The sequence below is a fragment of the Euleptes europaea genome, chromosome 1 (genome assembly GCF_029931775.1).
Source record: "Euleptes europaea isolate rEulEur1 chromosome 1, rEulEur1.hap1, whole genome shotgun sequence".
NCBI classification, from domain to species: Eukaryota; Metazoa; Chordata; class Lepidosauria; order Squamata; family Sphaerodactylidae; genus Euleptes; species Euleptes europaea.
This window is the reverse complement of record NC_079312.1, coordinates 103,503,841-103,527,408: the sequence shown is the minus strand read 5'-3', so window position 1 is coordinate 103,527,408 and position 23,568 is coordinate 103,503,841. Positions and strand designations below refer to the sequence as shown.

Sequence of the window (23,568 nt, the reverse complement as noted above, 5' to 3'; positions counted from 1 at the left end):
AAGGAAGGTTTTAACCACTTACCCTTTCACTATGAGCGAAGTGTGTCTGGGGTCAGTTGAGAAGCTAAGCAAGAGCCACTCATTTGATTCTTGTGGCTGGTACTAGGCTGCGCTGAGGTAGATAGAATCACAGTCAAAGCCATTTTTGGGGAAGCAGTACTGAGTGAAAAGGCAAGATGAAGACTGCATTCCTGAAGGAGGGGGCAAAACTCCCTAGGAGCCAGCATGACCCCACACCAGCGTGAGTGCCCATTTATCCTGGGATAACGGGCATTTATGCCATCCTGGGGGAAAACTCACCGGGGAGCCGCAGAGCTGCACCAGCCCCCGCCGCCAATGCAGCCAGGCCAGCAGGGAATTCCCAGAAGGGAAAACCCACGCCGGCGGGGGGGGGGGTCATTCCTAGGGGCGGAGCCTCACTTTGTTCTATGGGGGCATTTTCCTTTTTACACTTAACTAAAACTTTTTGTTTTATTTTTGGTGACCAGGAAGCCTCTGTGGAGGTGATATGGCTGCGCTGTTCAGAATTTTGGTTGCCTGGGTGAAAAATTTGGTTACTTTTTAAAAAGTGCATGCTTAGCCCTAACTGCAAGGTGTAAGGGGGAAAAACTAGTACTGGACGTTAAAAGCTTAAAACAGGGAATGAGTGGGAAAGGGTATAGAGTGGGAAGTAAAAACGTGAGCCGATGGCAACACGACAGAGGCTGTCAGAGCTGTCTCAAGTGACAGTTTACCATTGTTCTTAAAAATAAGCCAGAACATGGCCTCTTGGAAGCTCTTTGCCAAGGAACTGTCAGGATCCCAGTGACCGAAACCAGGGTGCCTGCCGCAGAGTATGTCCTGTCTTTACTAGCTTATAAGCATGCAGTTTTCTTGTAAAAAGCCTGAAGGCTTTTATTGACCAGCCCACCATGTCATATGAAGTGATCAAAACTGTGAGCAGAAAACTCCATAATGTATGCCAGATAGGGCTGTTGGGGAAAAAAATCCGGTAAAATTCAGATTCGGCAAAATTCGGCCCGTTTTTATTCGGGAAATGCCGAAGTCCAAACTCCCCTGCTTCGGGTCCGTGCAATTCGGCATGAGATCCGGAGTTCAGGGTAAAATTCGGCCAAATAAAGCTATTAAAAATGCAATCGCGCCTTTCTGCAGCTCCGGGGGGGGGCATTTTTGGGAGTAGAGGTCCCAAACTTTCAGCGTAGCTTGAGGGGACCCTTCTTGCAAGAACCCCCAAGTTTTGTGAAGATTGGGCCGGGGGGCTGAGATATGGGCCCCAAAAGGGGTCCCCCTCCTTAATGTGCATCTCTGACAATGGGGGCTTGCAATTAGCAGAGCTTGCTGCCCACTCCGGAAGCTCCCAACCCCGACAAACAGCTGAGCTGGGGGGAGCAAGGGCGGGGCAGGTGCGAAGAAGTTTGCAAACCATGCAAAGCAACACGTTTGCAACCATGCAAACCATGCAAAGCAACACGTTTGCAACCATGCAAAGCAACATGTGACGCCTGGGAGTTTGCAAACCATGGAAAGGGACAGGCACGCTAGCTATGCATAAGGAGCAGGAGGGGTAGAATTTCCCCTTTTGCATCAGACTGGGGACCAGGCAAATGCATTCTTTATGTCACAATTTGAAAACCAGTTTTGAGCAAGCATCAAAATAGACCTAACCGATCTTATGAATGAGGGAAAACCTGAGGACACATGTCATGGGCCCTGCCTTGGGAGCTGAGGACTCGGAGGACTCTGAAGCTGAAGTGGAGGAACAGGTTGCCTCTGGGCCTTCAGTACCTCCATTGCAGTCAGTAGCACAGGAGCCTGAAATAACTCAGCAGGAACCACAGCTAGGCAGAGAGATGGAACAAGGGCAGACAGAAGCTACTCTTTCCCCAACCCCTGCTGCAGAAGCTGAGAATGGTAGCCCTCCAAGCTCACCTGAACCTGATTGGCATATCAGGACTCGGCAGCGTGTGGTTTTGCAGGGTAAAAGGAGGAGTGCTCGCTTGGAGAGGCTAAACAGACAGAGAACTGGTGCTGAGTCTTTTCAGGATGAAGCCTAGCTTGGAAGTGCACTGACTGATAAAGGTAGTGCAGGCATGCTTTCATTTTGCGGAAGCAACCATGCAGTTTCTCTGTGTTCCTGCTACTGCCTCTGATTGATCTTTCCGGCCGTTGACTCCTGCCTGCTTTGACGACGCCTCTGACTTCTGACCCTGGTAGATAGCATAATCTTTGTCGCCTGCTCCGAAAGGGGCTAAATACCTCCCGCACGTCTGAGGACTGCGGGCATTGCCCAGCCCTTGGCCTACGCCGGCACAACACACAACTGAAGCCCCCCCCCCTCAAACCAGGAAGAGAGAGACTTGAGGGGGCACACCCCCCAGGCAGAATGGGGAAAAGCCCCCTTTGGCTTCCCCCCCACCCACAGAAACTGCTCCCTCCCCACACACACACAGACTCTGCTTCCCCCCCCACACACACACACACACAGGAGAAAAATTATAGAGAAAAGCCCCAAAATGGCTTCTGTTGTCTTCTGTTCCATCTTCTTCTGTTCCATCTTCTTCTTCTATTGTCTTCTGTTCCATCTTCTTCTGTTCCATCTTCTTCGCACCTGCCCCGCCCTTGCTCCCCATAGCTCAGCTGTTTGTCGGGGCTGGGAGCTTTGGGCGTGGGAGGCAAGCTCTGCTAATTGCAACCCCCATTGTCAGAGATGCGCATTAAGGGTGGGGGGATCTCTTCCCAGCCCCATATTTCATCCCCCCGATCCAATCTTTACAAAACTTGGGGGTTCTTGCAAGACGGGTCCTCTGAAGCTATGCTGAAAGTTTGGGGGCTCTACCCCCAAAAATGCACCCCCTGCAGCCATGGAATGGGGGGATCTCTCTCTCACACAAACAGATACTCTCTCTTTCTCTCCCCGGGCCGCGCAGCAGCTGGGCTCATGCACTCAATTGCGACTGATTGGCCAGAAGAAGACCCAGCTTGGCCACCGATTGGCCGCGGGAGAATGCTGCTTACTAACTGACGGTTATGCTGCTGCGCCGAACCCTGAATTTGCCGGATTTATTCACCGAACACCCCGAACTCGCTGAATTCGGCTCCCCATTTTCTCGCCTTTTTTGAGTTCGGTTCCATCTGAACTAAAAAGCGCCGAATCAGGGGAAATTCTGCTGTTTTTCTGTTCGGGACGAACCGAATCGACAGCCCTAATGCCCGAGTAAAAACTGTTAGCCCTTAATTCTCCATATTGTAGCAGCTACACTACATTTCTCTTCCCATTCCCCCCTGATGGAGGGGGGGGAGAATATTCACACGGGGCTTTAAAATGTTGGCAGAGAATCTGCTGGGGAAACCATACCTTCACAGACCCCTGCATGACAAATGATCTGTCTAGTGCTGGGTCACAGCAGTCTCCTCACAGTACGAATACTCCGCTGCAGAGGGTAATTTGGCTCTGTTTGTAATAGATTTCTCTTCATGCTCCATGTTCTACTTTGTCTTCATGGGCTAGATCCAGCAGTAGGTTTCCATGAAAGGAAGGGGGGTTGCCAATTCCTCCCTTCCATCACAGACCCCTTGTTCATCACTCATGCTATTCTTTAGGGTTCCTTGTCCTCCATGAACACCACATTCAGGGAGCATTTTGGGAGAGGGATGGGAGAAGTCAGAAAGCCCCAGCCATCAGCGGACCTTGCTGCTGGATCCAACCCCATGTGCATTGCTCCTTTACTTACAAGAAATAATCGAACTTGGCATATTCTTGACCTTCCTCTTTTTTCTTCCTCTTCACACAGCTTCATGGCAACAAGAGAGACTTCTCTGTTGCAAGTCAACTAAGTTTGGAAGGAGAGAAGTCTCTGGAAAACCACTCATTGTCGCTTGTGGCCAATGGACCCGAGTTACCTTTGGAGCAAGTCAAGGAAGCCATTAATGGACAGGGCAACCAGATTTCAATTGGAGGGGTTGGTGACGAGAACTCAGAAAAGAACATTAACGGTTCAGACTTGTCTGGGGTAGAGGATGGCAAAGATCTGCCCCAAAGCCAAGAAAAGCCAGCCGCCGATTTTCAGTTGCACCTCCTTGAAGAAAAAGTAGAACCAGCAGAGAACAGGGACCACTTTGACCACCTGATTAAAGACAGTGAACCAGCAAGCAAAGGCGATTCCGATGGTGGAAGCCAGCCAGAGAGCAGCCTCCTTGAAATACCTACTGAAGAAAAACTTGCCAATGGGTGTTTGAATTTGTCCTCTCAGTTTGAAAATGGCAGCTCAAAGAGGGAGTCCGATTCTGGTAGCACCTCTGCCTCAGATAGCATCGATCTCAGCAACTCCTTGTCTGCTGACTTGTCTCTGAACAGAGGCAGTGGGTCACTCTCCCTAAAGGTGAGCATTTGGGATCAAATACTGGAATTCATCATGGAAACCAAGCCTTCGAGTATCATCCTCCTTTCAGTGAGGCCTCTATAGCTTAAAAGGTAAAGGTAACGGTCCCCTGTGCAAGCACCGGGTCATTCCTGACCCATGGGGTGACGTCACATCCCGACGTTTATTAGGCAGACTTTATTTATGGGGTGGTTTGCCAGTGCCTTCCCCAGTCATCTTCCCTTTACCCCCAACAAGCTGGGTACTCATTTTACTGACCTCGGAAGGATGGAAGGCTGAGTCAACCTTGAGCCGGCTACCTGAAACCTCGAACTCAGGTCGTGAGCTTACACCCTGATAAATCTCCTCTCTATTGCCTCGGAGGAGAGGATGTTACTGACCCCTAAAAGGGGAACTGACCTCTGTTTGGATGACTGGTAGAGTAGCCAAGGATCACTTTTTCTGACTACTGATGTGGGTTTCAGTGCATGTTTCAGGTTCAGAGGCCTTGGTCAACATACAGGCCAATGATGTTACTTCAGTTAATATTGAACACTTAAAACAGGTGGTACTTATAGCTCTTTATCCTGTATGTGTCCAAGAAGAAGGCAGGCGTAATGTACAAAGAGGTCACACAGCGTGATCACTGCATTTCACAACAGAACTGACAGAGGAGTGCGTTGGCGGGTGGAATGTGGGCTAAAACTTGTCAGCCTTGCCTCTCTCCTCCACTCCTTTGCTACCAATGTCTTTTCCACCACATTATGCTCTAGCTGGGGAAAGTTGGTAAAGCACCTGAAGATTCAGGTACCGTATTGTCCAGCGTATAAGACAACTTTTTAACCCAGGAAAATCTTCTCAAAAGTCGGGGGTCCTCTTATACGTCGGATGTCGTCTTATAGGGCGGGTGCTGAAACTTCTGAGCCGGACTGGAGAATCTGCCTGGGGAGCCGCCTCTGCTCTGTCCATGTCCGCCAGAGGAGGGAGGGGAGGCAAGCCCCGCGAGGGCGCTCGCTGCTCGGCTGGGAGTTGGAGCCAGGCGTGCTGGGGCACACGGAGGGAAGCGCTCAGCTGCGCTCCGGTGGCGGCGCAAGGCAGGCAGGCGGCTGGCTGGCCGGGGCTGGGGCGGCCGCTCTCCCCACGTCCTTCTCCGCCTCCTGGCTCCTGCCCACCCACTCCAGCCGCGCTCCAGCCCAGACTGAGGGTGGTTCGGGGCTGAGCGAATGCGGGCGGGCTGCGTGCTCCTCCTCCTCCTCGGCCCCCCCTGCCTCCCTCCCTCCCCGCCTCCCTCCCCGCCTCCCTCCCCGCCTGCGCGTTGGTGCGTCTGGCTCCGCTCTTGCAGCGCGGCCAAGAATGTGACCAACTCCCCAGGCGGGGCTCTTCCAGGAACAGGCGCCGCACCCCCCCAGCCTGGCTCAGCTCCCAGCCCTTGTGCAAAAGGCGAGCGAAGGGGGGCGGCAGGGGAGCGCGCAAGGGGCAGGCCTCGGCTGCGGAGGAGTATATCCCAAACTCTATATTTTAACTGGAAAAGTTGGGGGTCGTCTTATACGCCCAGTCATCTTATACGCCGGACAATACGGTAGTCACTTAATTTCATCAGCCACTGGAGGAGGAGGAGGAGGCAGCACCAGTGAGAGAGAGAGAAGGAGGGAGTGGCAGAGAGAAGTAAGACTGACAGGCTTCAACCAGCATTTGATTAATTGAACACAGCTGTCATTGTGAAGGTGAGCTCATATCAAAGTTGAATAATGCACTCTTGATAGTAAGTTTGTTGTTTCCCTTTCCCTTTGTGTATCAGAATCTGGTGTGTGTGTGTTTTGAAGTCATGTTTTCTGGGGGCAAGTAAGCATTTGAGTGCTTCTTATTTCAAGAGAAATGTGAAACTCTGTAAATGTTATAAGTAAATATTGAGGGCTCAGCCTATTGGCTAACTTCAGACAGCTGTTGGCCACAGCCCCCTTACCTGTATCATTCCACCAGGTAATATATTTGCTCTTCTGCTGTGCTTTACCTACCCCTATCCATCCCTAAATTAGTTCTGTTTAACAAAACAAAACAAAAAAGACAGACATTCCAACTAGAGCTTAGCTATGGAAGATACAGTGTGGAAATAAGCCCAATTGGTATTGTTGGTTATATTTTAGAATTTGAGTTTGGCTGAAAGAGAATTTCCCTGCCTCTTCCTCTCCAGAACAATTTCTTTTTAAAAATTCCTTATCCCTGTTTCTTTTACTGAATATATATATATATAGGACTCAAAAACGCAAAAGATGACACTGAAACGAACCAGGAGATTTGTGGTGGATGGAGTAGAAGTGAGCGTCACCACATCAAAAATCATCAGTGAAGATGAGAAGAAAGATGAGGAGATGAGATTCCTCAGGCAAGCTAAACTTTTGGAAAACTGGAAATACGTGGCTTTCTCAGGAAAAATTAAAGGATATACCGGGAATAGGCCCTAACAAAGAGATTATTCAGACATCATAGTTTTTTAGGTGAAAATGTAAAGAATGAGACAAATGGTAATGGGGTGTGCATTCAGGAAAGATGAGCAAAAAAACCCCCAGAAAATACCTTAGCAGTGTTTTTTGGCCATTTTTTTAGGCCCTCCAAAAAAGGAGTTTTAAACCTGGGGAGTCGGACTCAATTTTTTCGAGGGCCAGATATGACATAAATGTCACTTGGTTGGGCCGGGCCATGCGAGCCTAGATCAAGAATGGGGTTGGGGTGGCTGCCTTGGCTGGCTCGCTGGCTGGATAAGAGCTCTCAAGGGGCCAGATATGGCCCGCGGGCCTTATGTTTGACACCCCTGTTTTAAACTTTATCTGGCTGTCCCCATCTGGAAAAAGTCCAGAAAAAAATCAACTTTTTTCAGGATAATTTCAGGATTGCCAGCTATAGCAGTAGAAAAGAAAGAAAACACTGTTTAAAAGCAGGGGGGGACACTTTGGCACATTCACACCAGGTTCTGTAGGGCTTTAAATTTTAACTCCCCCTTCAGCTTCATTATAGCCTTTGGGAAATCTTTCTGGGGCTCTGGGGGTGGCTGTTTTTAAGGTATAGGCACCAAACGCGCAGCATAGCTGCTGGTGCCTCTCATTAGATTCACCGCCAAGATTGATAAAGATTGGGGTCCAATTTTGTGGGCCCCCAAAAAGGATTCCCCATCCATCCTCCACTGGCACCTCCTTGATATTACTTAATCTGTGATAATGATTGGCAAGTACAAAGTGGACCAGAGTGTAGTGCTGAGGGAGGACACATGAACACATGAAGCTGACTTCTACTGAGACAGACCCTTGGTCCATCAAAGTCAGTATTGTTTACTCAGACTGGCAGCGACTCTCCGGATGGCGAGTATTGAACCTGGGTCCTTCTGCATGCCAAGCAGATGCTCTACCACTGAGCTACGGTCCCTCCCCAAACACAATGGTTCTTCCCTTCCCCCCACACTTTTGCTGAGGTCAGCATGTTTGGAATTGCCTGCGGATGAAAGCCTAAAACTGGAACATCTCTAGGAGGAGAAAATGTGGGGAGGTCATAACTTCTATATGTAGAAATTCCTCTTCCTCTGGGGGAAGTTGGCTTGTGCTTTGTGGGGTTAACAAGCTCTTTTTAGCAACTGTGGTTGTGGTTGGTGGACCACCAAGCTGTTATCAGTAGGCTGGATTTAGCTTTTCTGTCTCCAGATGCCTAACTAATAATATGTAGGGTGAAGAGCAATATTTCATGTGAATGTGGGAAGGGTCCACACATGTTTATATACAGATCCACCCAATCATGTCTAAAGCATGAGGCTTGTGGCTTTTCTTGTTGCACAAAAACAACACATGAGCAAAGGGGAGGGAAACCTTGCCCTGTCCATCATCTTATCTTGTGGCTCTGGTGCTTTCATCGATTTTCTTCCAGCTTGGATAACTTCTGGTATCAGGCTGGGAGAAAAATCTTTAAAATGCAGTCAGGGGGGAAAGCAGGGTTTATCTCACTTTTTCCTTGCTTTTTGTGTGTGTATATGTGTGAGTTTTGCTTTTTAAAAAAAGTACTTCACTCCACCATTTCTTTCAGATGTGGTTGGATGGGAATGTTTATAAATGGGAACACTATTCCCTCCGCAATCATATCTAGTTTAACCTCAAGATGGCAGCTAGTATACTACACCTTACCATGGCAGGCAGTAGTAGTAGAAGAAGAAGAGTTGGTTTTTATATGCCGACTTTCTCTGCCATTTAAGGGAGAATAAAACCGGCTTACAATCACCTTCCCTTCCCCTCCCCACAACAGACACCCTGGGAGGTAGGTGGGGCTGAGAGAGTGTGACTCACCCAAGGTCACCCAGCTGGCTTCGTATGTAGGAGTGGGGAAACCAACCCAGTTCACCAGATTAGAGTCCGCCGCTCATGTGGAGGAGTGGGGAATCAAACCCGGTTCTCCAGATCAGAGTCCACCGCTCTGAACCACAGCTCCTAACCACTACACCACACTGGCTTGTTGGAAACTAAGTAACAACAACGTGAAGGCCCTTATTACTCAGGTATGGGTAGTTAAAGGTTGCAGTTAAATGTTGAATTCAGATCAAATGTAAGGAATAGGGTGGAGATTATACAGTCATTGGCCTTGTTCTACCTGCTCTTGTCAATAAGCTTTGTGTTGATGTGACAACTTTTAACTTTATTTTATTGCAAACTGCCAGAGGGGAAGAAACACTCCCAGGTGCTTTTTAAATCACTTTGTATATTTCCTTACATAGCTTTTAATTTTAAAAAGTTGGAAAGGGATTGTATAAATTTGAGTTTTACATTAGTATTCAGTGTGCCAAGACACTCTTAAAGCCTTATGAAGCCTCCCCACCCCAGTTTTATAGTCTTTATGTATGTACAGTCCTTCACAGGGAATGAAAGAGGCTGTGCTGGCTATTATGGCCTGTAAAATTTAACCGTTCATAAAAATCCTTTTGATCTGTCCCTATGAAAGAAGCATTTGGCCCTTCTCTAGGATGTTTTAGTCAGTGACGGTGGCAGGGTGGCAAAGAAAGAGAGCGCTCGCTGGGCCAAAACTGGAGGAGATTCTTCATAAAAGCGAACTTAAGCCTGCAGCTGATCCATAGTCTCTCCATAGTCAGGCCTACTGGTGTTTCACTAATGTTCACCACAGCAAGTGGGTAAAATAGCACAGCCCAATCCCAGCTCCAGGTATATGCCTTCAATCAGCTGAGGATATGTATTTTCCCTTTTGTAAATTACACGTTTGTTCATTCAGTACATTTTTATCCCATCCTTACTCCAAAGAGCTCATGGCAGTGTACATCATTTTCCCCACCTCCATTTTATCCTCACACTAACCCTGTGAGGTTGGTTAGAGTGAGGGAAAGTGTCTGGCCCAAGGTCACTCATCCAGCTTCATGGCAGAGCAGGGTTATGCGCATAAATCTCCCAGATCCTAGCTTGACAGTGCACAAATACTGCTGTACATAAACTGTTACATAACACAAAAAGCAACATCTTACTCAGAATAGAAACAGTCACATTGTTATACACCTGGGTAGTACAAGTATTCTTCTGAATAAAAGACAACCAAATAGAGAGTCATGAGGTAGTGTTTTTGGGGCTAGCGGTTCTGGGTCCTATTCTTGTTGCCGTTTTCCCTTCCCTAATCCCTGAAACAATGGCATAAGAAAGACTTAATAAGCGGCATTCCCTGTCTGGAAAGTGAGGACTATGTGTCAGCCTTAAATCTCTACCTGCTAGATGTCAGAAAAGCAAAGAGGGAACCCAGTCAGACACACAGGGAACCAAGAACTGGATTTGACTGGGAGCAACTTGTCCTCCTGAAGTAGGTTATTTACTAGCAGTGGACCGACAAGGGTTAGTGGGGAAGGGAAATCCCATTTCCCCCTCCACCTTGCTGTCTTCTCCCACCCTTGCCCCTGCTCTCCCTCCCCATTTATTCTAGTTCTTCTTTCTGCCTGCTGGTCCCCGTATCCCCCTCCCCCTTACATTTTTCCACAGCCTTTCGGGCCCCTTCATCACACAACGCCGGGCCCACCCAAGTTTTGGTTTTGGGAAGAGGGATGTAACATCCTCTTAAATGTTCATATTAGTATGTGCCTTTAGCCCTGGGTGACGCCATGTTGCAGTTTCTTTGATCTGCATGGTGGGGTACCCATAGCTGTTAAGTATATGATAGGGACATTACCTTCAGAGTATCTGTCTTTGATGCAAGTCTGATGAACTAATTGGCAGTGATCACAGGTATTCCTTTTCCTATTGATACAAAAACACGTCCTTCAGAATGGCACTTTTAAAATCAGGACATCTAACCTAAGTTTGACAAAGAAAACCAATTTTCTAAATCTTAATTAACAAAATAAAATTTAAAAAATTCAGCTTGTAGTGCTTAACTGAGGTAGTTGAGCTTCAGTCTGTATTTGAATGCAGTTGAGCATGGATAATATTTATTTATTCAAAGTGTCTGTGTGAGGAAGGTGAATAATTCAAGGCTATAGAGACACTGGGCAGGCGAAAGGCTAGGGAAATGATCTCCTCCCAGTATCCTGCCTGTAAGGGTCAAAATGGGGTGAAGTGTGGCTATGACTTAAGAGAGTTTGCATTTACCTATCAGTAAAGTTCTGGAACATGGAGCACAAGGGAAAAAGAGCAGGGTATAAATCTAATAAAATAAATAAATGCCATGGATTCATTAATGTGGGTAGTTCTAAAATATTGCTTGCCCTGAGAGAATCAGGATAGCTTTTCTTGAGCTCATGTATTTATTTATTGAGGTCAGTTGTTTGCCACTTCTGTATAAAATACACCTGAAGCGACTTACAATAAAAGTGACAAAACACCGAAATGCACTGAGAACAATACACAATAATGTGAATACAATGGCAGGATGAAATAACAGCATAAAATACAAAGGGAAAACTTATCATGGAGTTAAAAATACAAGAAAACGTCTTCGGCAATAGAATGGTATTGGCAAGGGCTGCCCGCAGATACAAGCCTGTTATACCAAAAAGCCTGGGCAAATGAGCCTGTTTTCACCTGCCACCTAGAACATGAGAGTTCAGGCTCCAGTTGCCTCTCTGTGACACAGCATTACATAGCAAAGGCACCTCTGAGAAAACTCTGTCATCACCCACTTTCCTCCCCTTAGAGGAGGGGTCCCCAACCTTTTTGACCCTGCAGGCCCATTTGGAATTCTGACATGGCATCATGGGTGCAGCAACAAAATGGCTGTCACAGGAGGCGGAGCCAGCCACAAAACGATTGCCACAGCTTAACTTTAGTAACACAGTGCAGATCTTTGTGCTGTGGCAACAGCTGCTGCCAAAGCAACATTCTAAAAAATCTGCACAGCCAATCAGAGCTCCAATAACCTGAAGCCTTGCTGGGCAAAAGCCCCACCTGGCCCCACCCACTTCCTAAAAACACTTGGTGTGTGCCAGAAAAGATGTTGGCGCCCACGCGCACCATGTTGGGGACCCCTGCCTTTGAAACTGATGTGAACTGAGTTTGTACTTTGCTTTAAACCCATAGACGTCAGGAGCTGCGTGAACTACGGCTGCTTCAGAAAGAGGAGCATCGGAACCAGACACAGCTGAACAGCAAACACCACATGCAGTTAGAGCAGATGCTGAAGCGCTTTGAACAGGAAATGAATGTATGTGAGAAGGGGGACTTGCAATGGTTTCAGGGCTGGGGGAGGGCGAATGAGAAGCATATGCTGTATAACTTAATAACCAGCCTACTACTAAATGCGAGTGCTGGAACAATCTTCACAGATTTGAAGGAACATGAGTAGAATGGCTTGCTTTCCTTGTATGATGGGCCATAGCTATTGTAAAAGCACTAGAATCATAGAGTTGGAAGGGACCACCAGGGTCATCTAGTTCAGCCCCTTGCACAATGCAGGAAATTCACTACTGTCTCCTCCACACACACACCCAGTGACCCCCTATTCCATGCCTAGAAGATGGCAACAAAAACTCTCCAGGATCCCTGGTCCATCTGGTCTGGAGGAAAATTGCTTCCTGAGCCCAACATGGTGATCAGCATTACCCTGGGCTTGTAAAAAACAACTGACTCAACCCTTCCTGCCCTCCCTCTCACGATCTGCCTAAGTTCACAGAATCAGCCTTGCTGCCAGCTGGCCATCTACCCTCTGCTTAAAAACCTCCCAAGAAGGAGAGCCCACCACCTCCCAAGGAAGCCTATTCCACTGAGGAACCGCTCTAACTGTCAGGAGGTTCTTCCTAATGTTTAGCTGGAAACTCTTTTGATTTAATTTCAGTTTGTTGGTTCTGGGGCCTTCTGGGGCAACAGAAAACAACTCTGGGGCAATGACCTTCCGGGGTAACAGGAAACAACTCCGCACCATCCTCACTGTCACGAGCAGAAGGGTCATCCTGAGTAGAGATTTCCATTGTGTCCAACTTCAGCTCCTCTCCAGTGCTGCCCTATGTCAGCACAAATGTAACCATTTGAGCTTCGTGTTTGCTTTATTAAAAACGTTTTTTCCCTGGAAATAAATGGAAAGTTCTGGACACTAGTTAACTTTCTGGAACCTCTGTCTGAAACCAGCTGGTGCAGTTCTCTTCAAGTCAGTGAGCACTATTAAGGAATGTCAAGAAGAAAAACAACATTTCTGAACATGCTGGCTTTGATTGGCATTAAACACTGTTCCTGGAGACAATTTTTAATGACATGGTAGATATTTCAGAGGGAGCATCACAGGGGGAAAGGACAGCACAAGATTGGCATCTTCAGTTCAGGAACACGTTTTTCTGTCAACTTAATTCTAAATGTCTTCAGATGTCAAAAATCCATTGTCCGGTGCTTTTATTGGAATCGTCTCAAAATAATTGTATGCTTGAAACGATATGTAGCACATCAGAAGTAAGTTGCAGTGGGGGGGATCCTACCACTCCACAGAGCAAAATTTGGACACTGCCTCCAACGAGTGGCTCCTACATTGGTGGGAGCACTACTTAAGTTGGAGGAAGGCTGCTGCTGAAGAAGAAGATTTGGTTTTTATACCCCCCTTTCTCTACCTTTAAGGAGTCTCAAACTGGCATACAATCACCTTCCTTTCCCCTCCCCACAACAGGCACCTTGTGAGGTAGGTGGGGCTGAGAGAGTTCAGAGAGAACTGTGCCTTGGCCTAGGGTCACACAGCAGGCTTCATGTGGAGGAGTTGGGAATCAAACCTGGTTCTCCGGGTTACAGTCCACCACTCCTAACCAGATTAGAGGGCTGCCTCTCTTTAACCACATTGCTGGGTCCTTGGAGAATGGTTGGCTCCACCCCTGACCTTCTCATTTCCACCTACCAGTGGCTGCATATATTATGGGCAGCAGGGAGCTGAAGTCCTCTTGCCTTTGTTCACAGCAGTGTGCGTGATGGTTGCCTATGTTAAGGGTGAACTGCTGAGGCCCCCCTGCTCCTTTCACTTGGGCATGCTGTTTAGATTCAGCAGGAGAAGAGAGCACATTGCAAAGGTACACCCAGGTACCCCTGGAAGGAGGTATTACTGGGCCTAGAGTGGGCCCCTGCCAAGCCTTTGCACAAACCAGAAAAATCCTGATAATATACTGCACTTCTGGAATGGGGGACCTCAGATAACAGCCAGCTTTCCTTGACAGTGGAATTCATTATACTAGCATCCCTCTCCTACTATTAAAGATAGATTCAGATTTATTATTAATACAGCATAAGCCAGTAAAACACATGTGTCGTTTATACAAAAGGTAAAAAATTATAGCAGTTCAACCAAAAACATTCCTAATTAAAATTTCCAAATAATTTATAATAGACTAAAATTGACCAAATTGTGATTTAATCTAATTGCAATTGCCCAACATTAGGGGGTCAAACATTATTTGCTATTGCACAAAATTTGGCTACCTGTTTTGCCATCTGGGCATTCTCTTCCCAGAGGAGACTCTTAATTCTCCCTACATCTGAGCTGACTGTGATTTGGCTGAGCAGGGGAATGACAAGCTTACAACGAGCTTCCTTGTAGAAGGAGCACCTGAGCAAAACATGCTCTATAGACTGCCATTCCCCTGACTTACAAGGGCACACCCATTCTGCTATTGGAAGCTTCTTAAATCTGCCTTGCAAAATCGCCGCTATTAAAGATATAACCCACAAAGTGCTCCTCAGTTTTGTTAATTGGTCCTGTCATGCTCAATGAAGTTGCCATGTGTTTGAAAAAGCATTTCCATTTTGAAGTATTTCTATAACATAAGGCTCCTTGGGGGCAGAATAGTTCTGGTGGAGGTGTTTAATGGCTGCACAGGCAATGCAGTATCCGAAATGGGAAGTGAGTGGCAAAGAGCTGCTTCAGTGGTAGGACCCATTAAAGGCCAGGTGCCCCATTACTGGGTGTTCCTTCAGCTCAGCCCCACCAAATGGACTAATAAAGTTCTGCCAATGTGGTTGTTATGCCAGTTCTGCTTTTGCTGATGATAGCTGCTGTTGCTGCCATGGCCAAAGCAGAAAAAAACACATGAAGCTGCCTTATACTGAACCAGACCCTTGGTCCATCAAAGTCAGTATTATCTACTCAGACCAGCAGCGGCTCTCCAGGGTTTCAGGCAGAGGTCTTTCACATCACCTACTTGCCTAGTCCCTTTAATTGGAGATGCTGGGGATTGAACATGGGACCTTCTGCATGCCAAGCAGATGCTCTACCACTGAAGAAACACTTCTCCCTTTCTGCTGCTTCACATGTAAACTGATGCAGCCGTCTCCTCTGCTTTCGTGATACCGGCTGAGGCTCTGCAGTTAAATGTGTCAAAAGGTGGTGCATTTTGCGGTATTAGAAGTGCAGGCGTTCAGAAGCAGTTTAAAAAGAATAAAAGTAATCCATCAACTTGACATCTAAATAATATCAATACACATAGTTAAAACAGTTGCCACTCCTAAGAAATCAACCCTACTGCAAGTATAACTATAAAAACAATCTCAGGAATTCCAGCATGTAAGTCTGATAAAAAAAAATAACAATACTATTAATAAAATAGCCATAAATACTTTTCTCTTTATTGAATGCTTAGGAAGAACTTTTTCTGAAAAGGCCGGTCAAATGTCTTGGGGTAATGCATTTGACAGGGTAGGGGCCACTACTGAGGGAACCCTTCAACATTACCTAAGTATGGTATGGACTCAAAGCTGGGTTTACCCTGATCACAACAACAGACCGGGGGGAAGCGAGGGGAGGCTTCTATGGAAACAGGTATTCCATGACATTATGCCAATCTCAGGTAATGTGTTTGATCTGCAGGACTGATATTATTTTAGATGGAATAACACAGGTGCTTCAAATCAAGATTTAGCTCTGTTTAAAAAATCTTTATGGCAAAGTTGTTCTTATTGTTTCTTTGGCCTTGGTTTATTCCCCAACAATGCAGGTACTGCTTTGTTCTAGACTCTCAGCTGACTATAAGTAATCTAATGGTCCCTGTGTTCTTGCGTAGACAAAAAAGAAATTTTACGACACTGAACTTGAAAATCTAGAACGCCAGCAGAAGCAGCAAATTGAAAAGATGGAGCAAGATCACGCTACGCGCCGACGTGAAGAAGCAAAACATATTCGGGCTGAGCAGGAGCGAGAGTATGCTAAATTTCAAGAGCAGCTGAAGCAAAAAAAGAAGGAGGTAAAGAGGAATAATGGGTCACGTTCTTGTATGATGAAATTCTGGGATCAAATCTTACATTGTTGATCAATTGCTGCTGTTTCTAGGCTGACATCACCGGGAGGTTAGGTACAAAAAACTCAGATTTGAGAGAGAGAGGAGTTGTTTTTTTATATGCCAACTTTCACTACCACTTAAGTAGGAATCAAACCGGCTTACAGTCTCCTTCCCCTCCCCGCAACAGACACTCTGTGAGGTAGGTGAGGCTGAGAGAGTGTGACTAGCCCAAGGTCACCCAGCTGGCTTAATGTGAAACAAATCCAGTTCACCAGATTAGCTTTCACCATTCATGTGGAGGAGTGGGGAATCAAACCCGGTTCTCCAGATCAGAGTCCACCTCTCCAAACCACTGCTCTTAACCACTACACCCCACTGGCTCTCAGTGTATTTCAGACAGCTAAAGAAAGGGAATGGACAAGCATAAGCCTGAGCAGGAAGAAAGAGAAGACTGAGAGGAAAGGCAATGGGACACATCTGGAAGAAACACCCAAGGAAGGATGGGTAGAAGGCAGTGGGGGGCTAAGGAAAGGAACAGTATAAAACCTTGGGCAGAGAAATGAAGGGACACGTAGAGCAGAGGAAAGAATCTGAATAAGGGTGTAATCTGACAAAACTGCAGCTTCAGGCCTCCAGTATCCCAATAACAGTGCCTTCCAATCTTAATTTATTAGTTATTTCCTAGGAGAAGCATATACATCAGAATAAAGTAGCAAGCTAGCATTCACTATTGCCATTGCAGTATCTCACAATTGATTCACGTATTACTGAGATAAAAGATGATTTCTGATTTTTGCTTCTGTTTTTCCCCTTGCTTCCTAGGTAATATAAATAGCACACTGTGCGTTATGTTTTTGCTTTGCTTTTAGTTCAAGACACACACACAGGTGCATGCATGAAATCAGAGGGAAAGGGCTGAATGGCAGGTGAAGGAGGCATGATGGAGAAAGGAGGGGGAAAGCTGTAAGTGTGAAAGTGGAAAGGGAGAGAGAAAATGGAGGAAACAAGAAAAAGGGAAGCTAAGAGGAGAATGGGGATAGTATAATTAGGCAAGACACAAACGTTTTAAAAATCAATGAGAAAGAGGTAGAGAGTACAGCAAAAAAGAATCAAGGAAGTAACAGAATGAATAAGCGCAGCATAAAACTGGAGAATTCAAAGTCTTAGGATAATTCCTACAGGCCTTTATGTGATTTGACCAGCGTGAAAAGTTTCTTCTGTGCAATCACTTCAAGCAATTGGACCAGAGTATAGTCTGAAAAGTAAGACCTTCTCTTGGTGGGGTTTTTTTAAGGTCAAGAATGACATGGAAAAGCTTCCACGGCAACAGCGCAAGGGGACCATGAAGGTGAAGATGGAGGAGTTTACCCAGAAGAAACAAGTCCTGGTAAATTCTGGATACATTTGCCCATGTTGTGGCAAAGGCCCTTGTGACACTTCTGAGTAGCAACCTCCCAAAGTGTGTGAAAAGATATCAGAGGGAGGCACTGTGATGCGTGCCATCCAAGAGCGTTCACTTCGTTATTCTTCCTTTCTAGGAACAGGAGTTTCTGGCCAAACAGTCTGAGGATCTGGAACAGGCCATGAATAATATCACAACCCAGAATCGAAAGGAGATCTGCGACAAGGAGCGGGAATGCCTTAACAAGAAACAGCAGCTCATGAGAGGTGACAGGTTTTCTCCTGTTCAGATAGGTTTGGAAGGAAGTGGTCAGAGAAAAAACAAACGTGAAAGAACCAGTTTTCATTTGAAATGCTTATTTCCCTCCGTGTCAGCACTGACATAGCTACAAGTTACAATACTATACATAATGAAAGGAAATAATTCACACATGATTCATTAATATTATTACTAGCAAATCAGCTTTTTGATTATTTATCTTCAAAAAGCTTGGTTTGGTCAAGCTGGAATCCAAGATGAGCAGGAGCGGGGGTGTTATCACAGAAATCTCACCCTTCTCTAGTCTTAACCAGATATCTGCTGATGTGTAACAGGCTTGTTAGTCTTCTCACTGCAGGGTCTGTCCTGTGGTATTTTGTCTTCTGTGGGGAGTCTGTATTTGTTTTTGTTTTTTACCACAGAAAACATGAGCAGTAGGCTCTTTCTTTCGGAATGACAGAGCCCCATGAACTGGAACTTTTTTCTTTCCTTGTGAAGTGATGATATATCTTTATTTTTTGTCTTCCTCAGATCGGGAAGCCACCGTCTGGGAACTAGAAGAGCACCATCTACAGGAGAAACACCAACTTATTAAACAGCAGCTGAAAGATCAGTATTTCCTTCAAAGACACGAACTGCTCCGAAAACATGAGAAGGTAGCTAAGCTTAGGTTTTTCTAGCTATAAGACTTCATATCACCTAGCAGATAGAAATTAACCTTAACAGATCTCTACAGAATGGTTCGCTTGCTACTTGGCTGAATGGTAGATGGAGTATTGGGGCAAGTGTTGAAGACTTGAACCTAGCGATGTGTGATCATCTCTGTATTTGATCCAGAATTTCTCACATTTTTGCATGTATCCTGTTGAACACCTGAAAACGGTCAGTGGGTATTTGTGAGAATTCCACAGTGCCCCCTTCCCCTAGCCACAAAACTTACTTTTGTGAATGGAGGGGAAGTCACCACATGCAACGGAGGGTTCTTTAAGTATAAGGTAGGCCATAACTGAGACCTCTCTTTCCCTCTAAATTGCTCTGCCCAACCCTTCCCAGCATGATTTCCAGCTGGGAGTGACTAGAACTGGACTTTTTCATGACTTCTCAAAATGAATCGAAACTACAATTCTCATCAAACTCAACAATCCAGTAAGTTCCAAGCATGCACCCGAAATAGCTACCGGCCAGCTGCCTATGTGATCACCATTTCCACACTGCAGGTGTAAATTCACTAGAAATACTGCTCATTTTAAATTGTGAACCCATTTACCAGTGCAAGCATATGAAGTTCTTGACTTGAGTAAATCTGCGTAAATGCATAAATCTGAGTAAAAATGCGTAAATCTGACTGTCAACATTATTTGCAAGTACTGCAGTATCACTACTTGAAACTGCACCAGTAGTTTCTAAGAGCCCAAGTGAGAGATCGCTGTGTTGCTTCTTGTTCAGGCAGACATAGTAAATTTCCCCTTTGGGTATAGTATCACTTATGCAAGGACAGATAGATGAATACTTTAGTCAGAAGCAGTGCAAAGCAAGGCTGTCAAAGATAGGACATTTTGGAGGACTTTCATTCATAGGGTCGCCATGAGTCAGAAGCGACTTGACGGCACTTAACACACACACACACAGTGCAAAGAAGCATGATGCTTGGCTGTTTTGATATGCCTCTTGTCCCTCTATAACCATTTTTGAAGCAGTTCTCTATGGATTCAGGAAGAGGAGGCAGAGACAGGTTTGAAGCAAAAAGACAAGTTTTTTGGAGAGGACCCCCTCCTTTGACTGAATTCATTGCACAAATTACATTGTTAAAATGAGAAGCCAAGAAAAAAATATTTCAGCAGGAATATTTTAGAAAGCTTCTTACAGGCAAGACCAAGTTTGTTAAATCAAAAATGTGGTAGTAAGCCATAAATCATGGAAGGTCTAAATGAGATACTTAATCATATTCATCTTTTAGTGAAGGATTATTAGCTTGCTTTGACACCATCTATTACGGTCTCTTCTCTGTTTTTGTGTGTGTGTGTTTCCATCAAGTCACAGTTGCCTTATGACAACCTGTAGGGTTTTTCAAGGCAAGAGATGTTCAGAGGTGGTTTTCTATTGCCTGCTTCTGCATAGCAGCCCTGGTATTCCTTCGTGGTCTCCCATCCAAATACTGACCAGGGCTGACCTTGCTTAGCTTCCAAGATCTGACAGGATTGGGCTAGCCTGGACTGTGTGTATATTTTGCCTGAGAGCATCTTCAGGGCAAGGTGCAAGTTCAGCTCCTTCAAGAAAACATCAGATGTGTTAGGGATGCAGAGAGGTGAGGGCTGTATGCAGGGCTCTTTAGTTTAGCAATATGCCTCAAGAGTCCCAGAGTCCTCTTTTAATATGATTTGTCTTGCATAACTTGTCTCCTCCTTCCCCCACCCATGGCTGTTGTCATTCCAGGAGCGTGAGCAGATGCAGCGGTATAACCAGCGAATGATAGAACAGCTAAAGATTCGGCAACAGCAAGAGAGAGGCCGTCTCCCCAAAATCCAGAGAAGTGAAGGGAAGACCCGTATGGCCATGTATAAGAAGAGTCTCCATATCAATTCCAGTGGAAGTCCCTCCGAACAGAGGGAAAAAATAAAACAGGTGGAGTTTACTGGAAGGAGAGATGGGGATTAGATTGTGACATCGGCTGTACATTTATTGGAGTCCCTGGAAGGAAGATGTTTGATGATTGTAGGGTTATAAAATGTGCTCTGAACCTTCTCAACAGCCTGTACTGGCAGAAGTTACTAGACTTGGGCCTTGATAGGTACTTACAGAGCTTCTTCAGCCATCATTGACATTTAAGCTCCAGTGCAAAATGAAGGAGGTCAGTTACCGCCAAGAGGGTTCAAACAGCACGGAGGCCCAGGAAACCAGCTTTTATGTTTTGCTGAAGGCTGGGAGGGTTATAACTCTGGACTCCTGTAGTGCAGCTAACCCAGCCTCTTCTAAAATCAACTCCTATTGATAGGCCATTGTTCCTACAAACAGATATCAAAGTGTACATGGCTTTTAGGACCCTATCTCCTAGGACAGAAGCAGATTTTTTTTTAGCTCAGAAGCACTTTTGAGCTCCTCTGAACATACTCTGGATGATAACGGGTGCTCCCTTTATGTTACAGTTCGCTCAGCAGGAGGAAAAGAGGCAGAAAGCAGAGCGATTGCAACAGCAGCAGAAACATGAGATGCAGATGAAGGATATGATTGCCCAGTGTGAGAGCAACATGAATGAACTCCAGCAGTTACAGGTAACTCCATACTGTGGCTCAGTTTTATAGATACGCATGTTAGTCGGAGAGAGGAGCGTCACATGCAGTAAATTGGCCTGTACAGTAATCCTTTATTCCTCGGTGAAAAATTGGGTTGTGCTGTCTGACAACAGTTCCTGAACAAAACCGGAAAATAGCATATTTTTTGTATTGCCATGTTATTTATTTGTTTGTTTAAATATATAGACCGGCTTCATTCCCGGCCGGGCTCAGGGCAGGTAACATAAAATGTAGTAAAACCATAAAATCTCCTAAAACTCTAAAACAATGTCACATAATAATACACATTTAAATATAAGTAACAAGATGGCGCTACCAATCATAATAGGCACTGAAAGCACAGCCAAGTAGTTGACATCGGCACAAGTTCAAGCAGTGGAGGAGGAATAGGGAGGCCAGCACTGATGACAACCTGCGGCTGCCCTCAATTATAGGCCTGGTGGAATAGTTCTGTCATGCAGGTCCCGCGGAACTTTTTAGGGTCCCTCAGGGCCCTGATGCTACTCGGAAGGCCCTGGCCCTTGTCGAAGACAGCCGCACACACTTAGGGCCAGGGACCACCAACTAGTTATAATTCAGTGAACGTAATGCTCTTTGGGGGAGGGTGTACCAGGAGAGGCAGTCCTGAAGGCACGAAGGTCCCAGACTGTGTAAGGCTTTAAAGGTCAAAACCAGCACCTTGAACCTGATCCAATACTCCAGCTGGAGTTATGACCTTCGTATCCCATTCGTCTTCCGAAGAACTCAAGGCTGTATCCTGTTTTATCCTCACAGCCAACCTGTGAGGCATATTATTTATGCATTTAAAACTTTTTATGCCACGTTGTAGCATAGTGCAAGATATAAAAGGTAATAAAGCAACAAAGATGTATGCATTGTTCCATGTAATTTCTGTGAAGATAAAATATCAAAATACAGTGAAGGAGCCATACAGGACTGCTAAAACAGTCTGGGAAGTTGGGGAAGCTCAAATACTACCTACTACCTGGCTCCCAGTCTGCTTACAGATCCAATTCAAGGTGCTGGTATTGATCTTTAAAACCCTATGTGGACAGGGACCTGTAGACCTTAAGATCCGCCTATTCCCAAATAAACCTTCTCAGTCATTACAATAATCTTCAGGGGGCCCTGCCATCTGCAGCTAGCTGAGAAGGAGTTCTACAAGTTCAGGTGCCACGCCAGAGAAGGCCTTGTCTCTGGCTTTCTCATCTGTCTCACTTTTGAAAGTGGGAGTACACAAAGCTGAATTTCTTGGTATAGAGAAAGGGGGAGGGGAGGTATGTTGATCAAAACCTCCTAATTACTTTTATGGCTGAGCAAGGATTTCGATTCTGGTCTCCTTATCCTGTATGGCATTCTACACTCACTGGCTTTGTGAAAAATAAGGTATCTGGAATGAGAAGAGCCTTCACTGTAGTTGAGAGATCTGTCTCTTTCCTACTGAGAAAAGAGATAACAAGCGAGTTCAGCTGCTAATGTTTGCTATTGCTTCTATGTGCCCTGTGAAAACTTTTGCATTTCTTTCTGTGGTGCTAAATCTGTACAGAACGAGAAGTGTCACCTTTTAGTTGAACACGAGACCCAGAAATTGAAGGCCTTGGATGAAAACCACAACCTGAACCTGAAGGAGTGGCGAGATAAGCTGAGGCCGCGCAAGAAGGTAACAATTTTGAATAAAAACTTCACACGGATTTTAAATGTGGCAAAATTTCAACGTTTACTTTGAATTTCTGATCATGTTGCCAAATCAAGTATACCGCTATGCCATATGTTCTTATAACCTGGGAATTTTGGTGGTGGGGGGGAGGGGTTAGGAAAACACATATCTGAGTTTTTGCAAGTAAATTTATGGTGGGATATTTATTCTGGGGTAGTCTGATTTTTCTCTTCAGTTGAGAGTCTGGCGTGCAAAGGTTGGTAGAGTGTCTGAGAGGAGCCAGATTGTTGCCATGAGTCACTGCCGTTAATGTGACTCTCCTCCCTTTTCAGGCATTGGAAGAGGAACTGAATCAGAAGAAGCGCGAGCAGGAGATGTTCTTCAGACTCAGTGAAGAGGCCAATGGTCACACTCCAGCCTCACCAAACAAACCAGCCAAATTTGTCCCATTCAACTCTGCAGAGACTTCGTAACCCTTGAATTAGCAGGCAAGGTTTGCCAGCTGTTCAGCTGTTCACAATTGGGGGGGAAGCCAACAAAAGACAGCGGGGGCTCCCTTTTCGTTCTGCGCCCACTAATTTTCAGATCAGTGTCTCCTGTTCAGCTGCTCGTGAGACAACAAATGTGGCCAGTGGAGTGCCCCCTCTTGTCTGGCTCCACTGGAGGGGATGGATCCAAGTTGAAGTGGCACTGGCTGCTGCTGACCAATTGCACTAGGAGAGCTGCAAATGAGCTTCATGGGGGAAAGCTAATAAGGCCATGTGCAGAGTTCATGATGCTTGCTATAAAACCACTGCTTGACAGTGAATTTGTTGCCTGGTGTTCTCTTACTGTCTACTGAAGCAGTAGATGCTAGAAACTGAAAATATGTGCAGAGACTGCTAAATGCCATTACCATAGCTGTT

The 23,568-nt window shown here is 45.8% G+C and overlaps 1 protein-coding gene across 1 annotated transcript in view; it reads left to right on the top strand.

Moving 5' to 3' along the window:
• The window catches only part of STK10 (serine/threonine kinase 10), a 103,900-nt gene extending 80,741 nt beyond the window's left edge, over nt 1-23,159 (top strand). Inside the window, exons 9-19 of the mRNA XM_056851198.1 lie at nt 3,792-4,379; nt 6,611-6,741; nt 11,897-12,020; nt 15,841-16,020; nt 17,351-17,443; nt 17,595-17,724; nt 18,248-18,372; nt 20,150-20,338; nt 20,860-20,985; nt 22,553-22,666; nt 22,996-23,159. Of these exons, the coding sequence (XP_056707176.1) occupies nt 3,792-4,379; nt 6,611-6,741; nt 11,897-12,020; nt 15,841-16,020; nt 17,351-17,443; nt 17,595-17,724; nt 18,248-18,372; nt 20,150-20,338; nt 20,860-20,985; nt 22,553-22,666; nt 22,996-23,136 (1,941 nt within the window). The 3' untranslated portion in view covers nt 23,137-23,159. The remainder of the gene's footprint in view (nt 1-3,791; nt 4,380-6,610; nt 6,742-11,896; nt 12,021-15,840; nt 16,021-17,350; nt 17,444-17,594; nt 17,725-18,247; nt 18,373-20,149; nt 20,339-20,859; nt 20,986-22,552; nt 22,667-22,995) is intronic.
• The last annotated feature ends 409 nt before the right edge of the window (nt 23,160-23,568 follow it).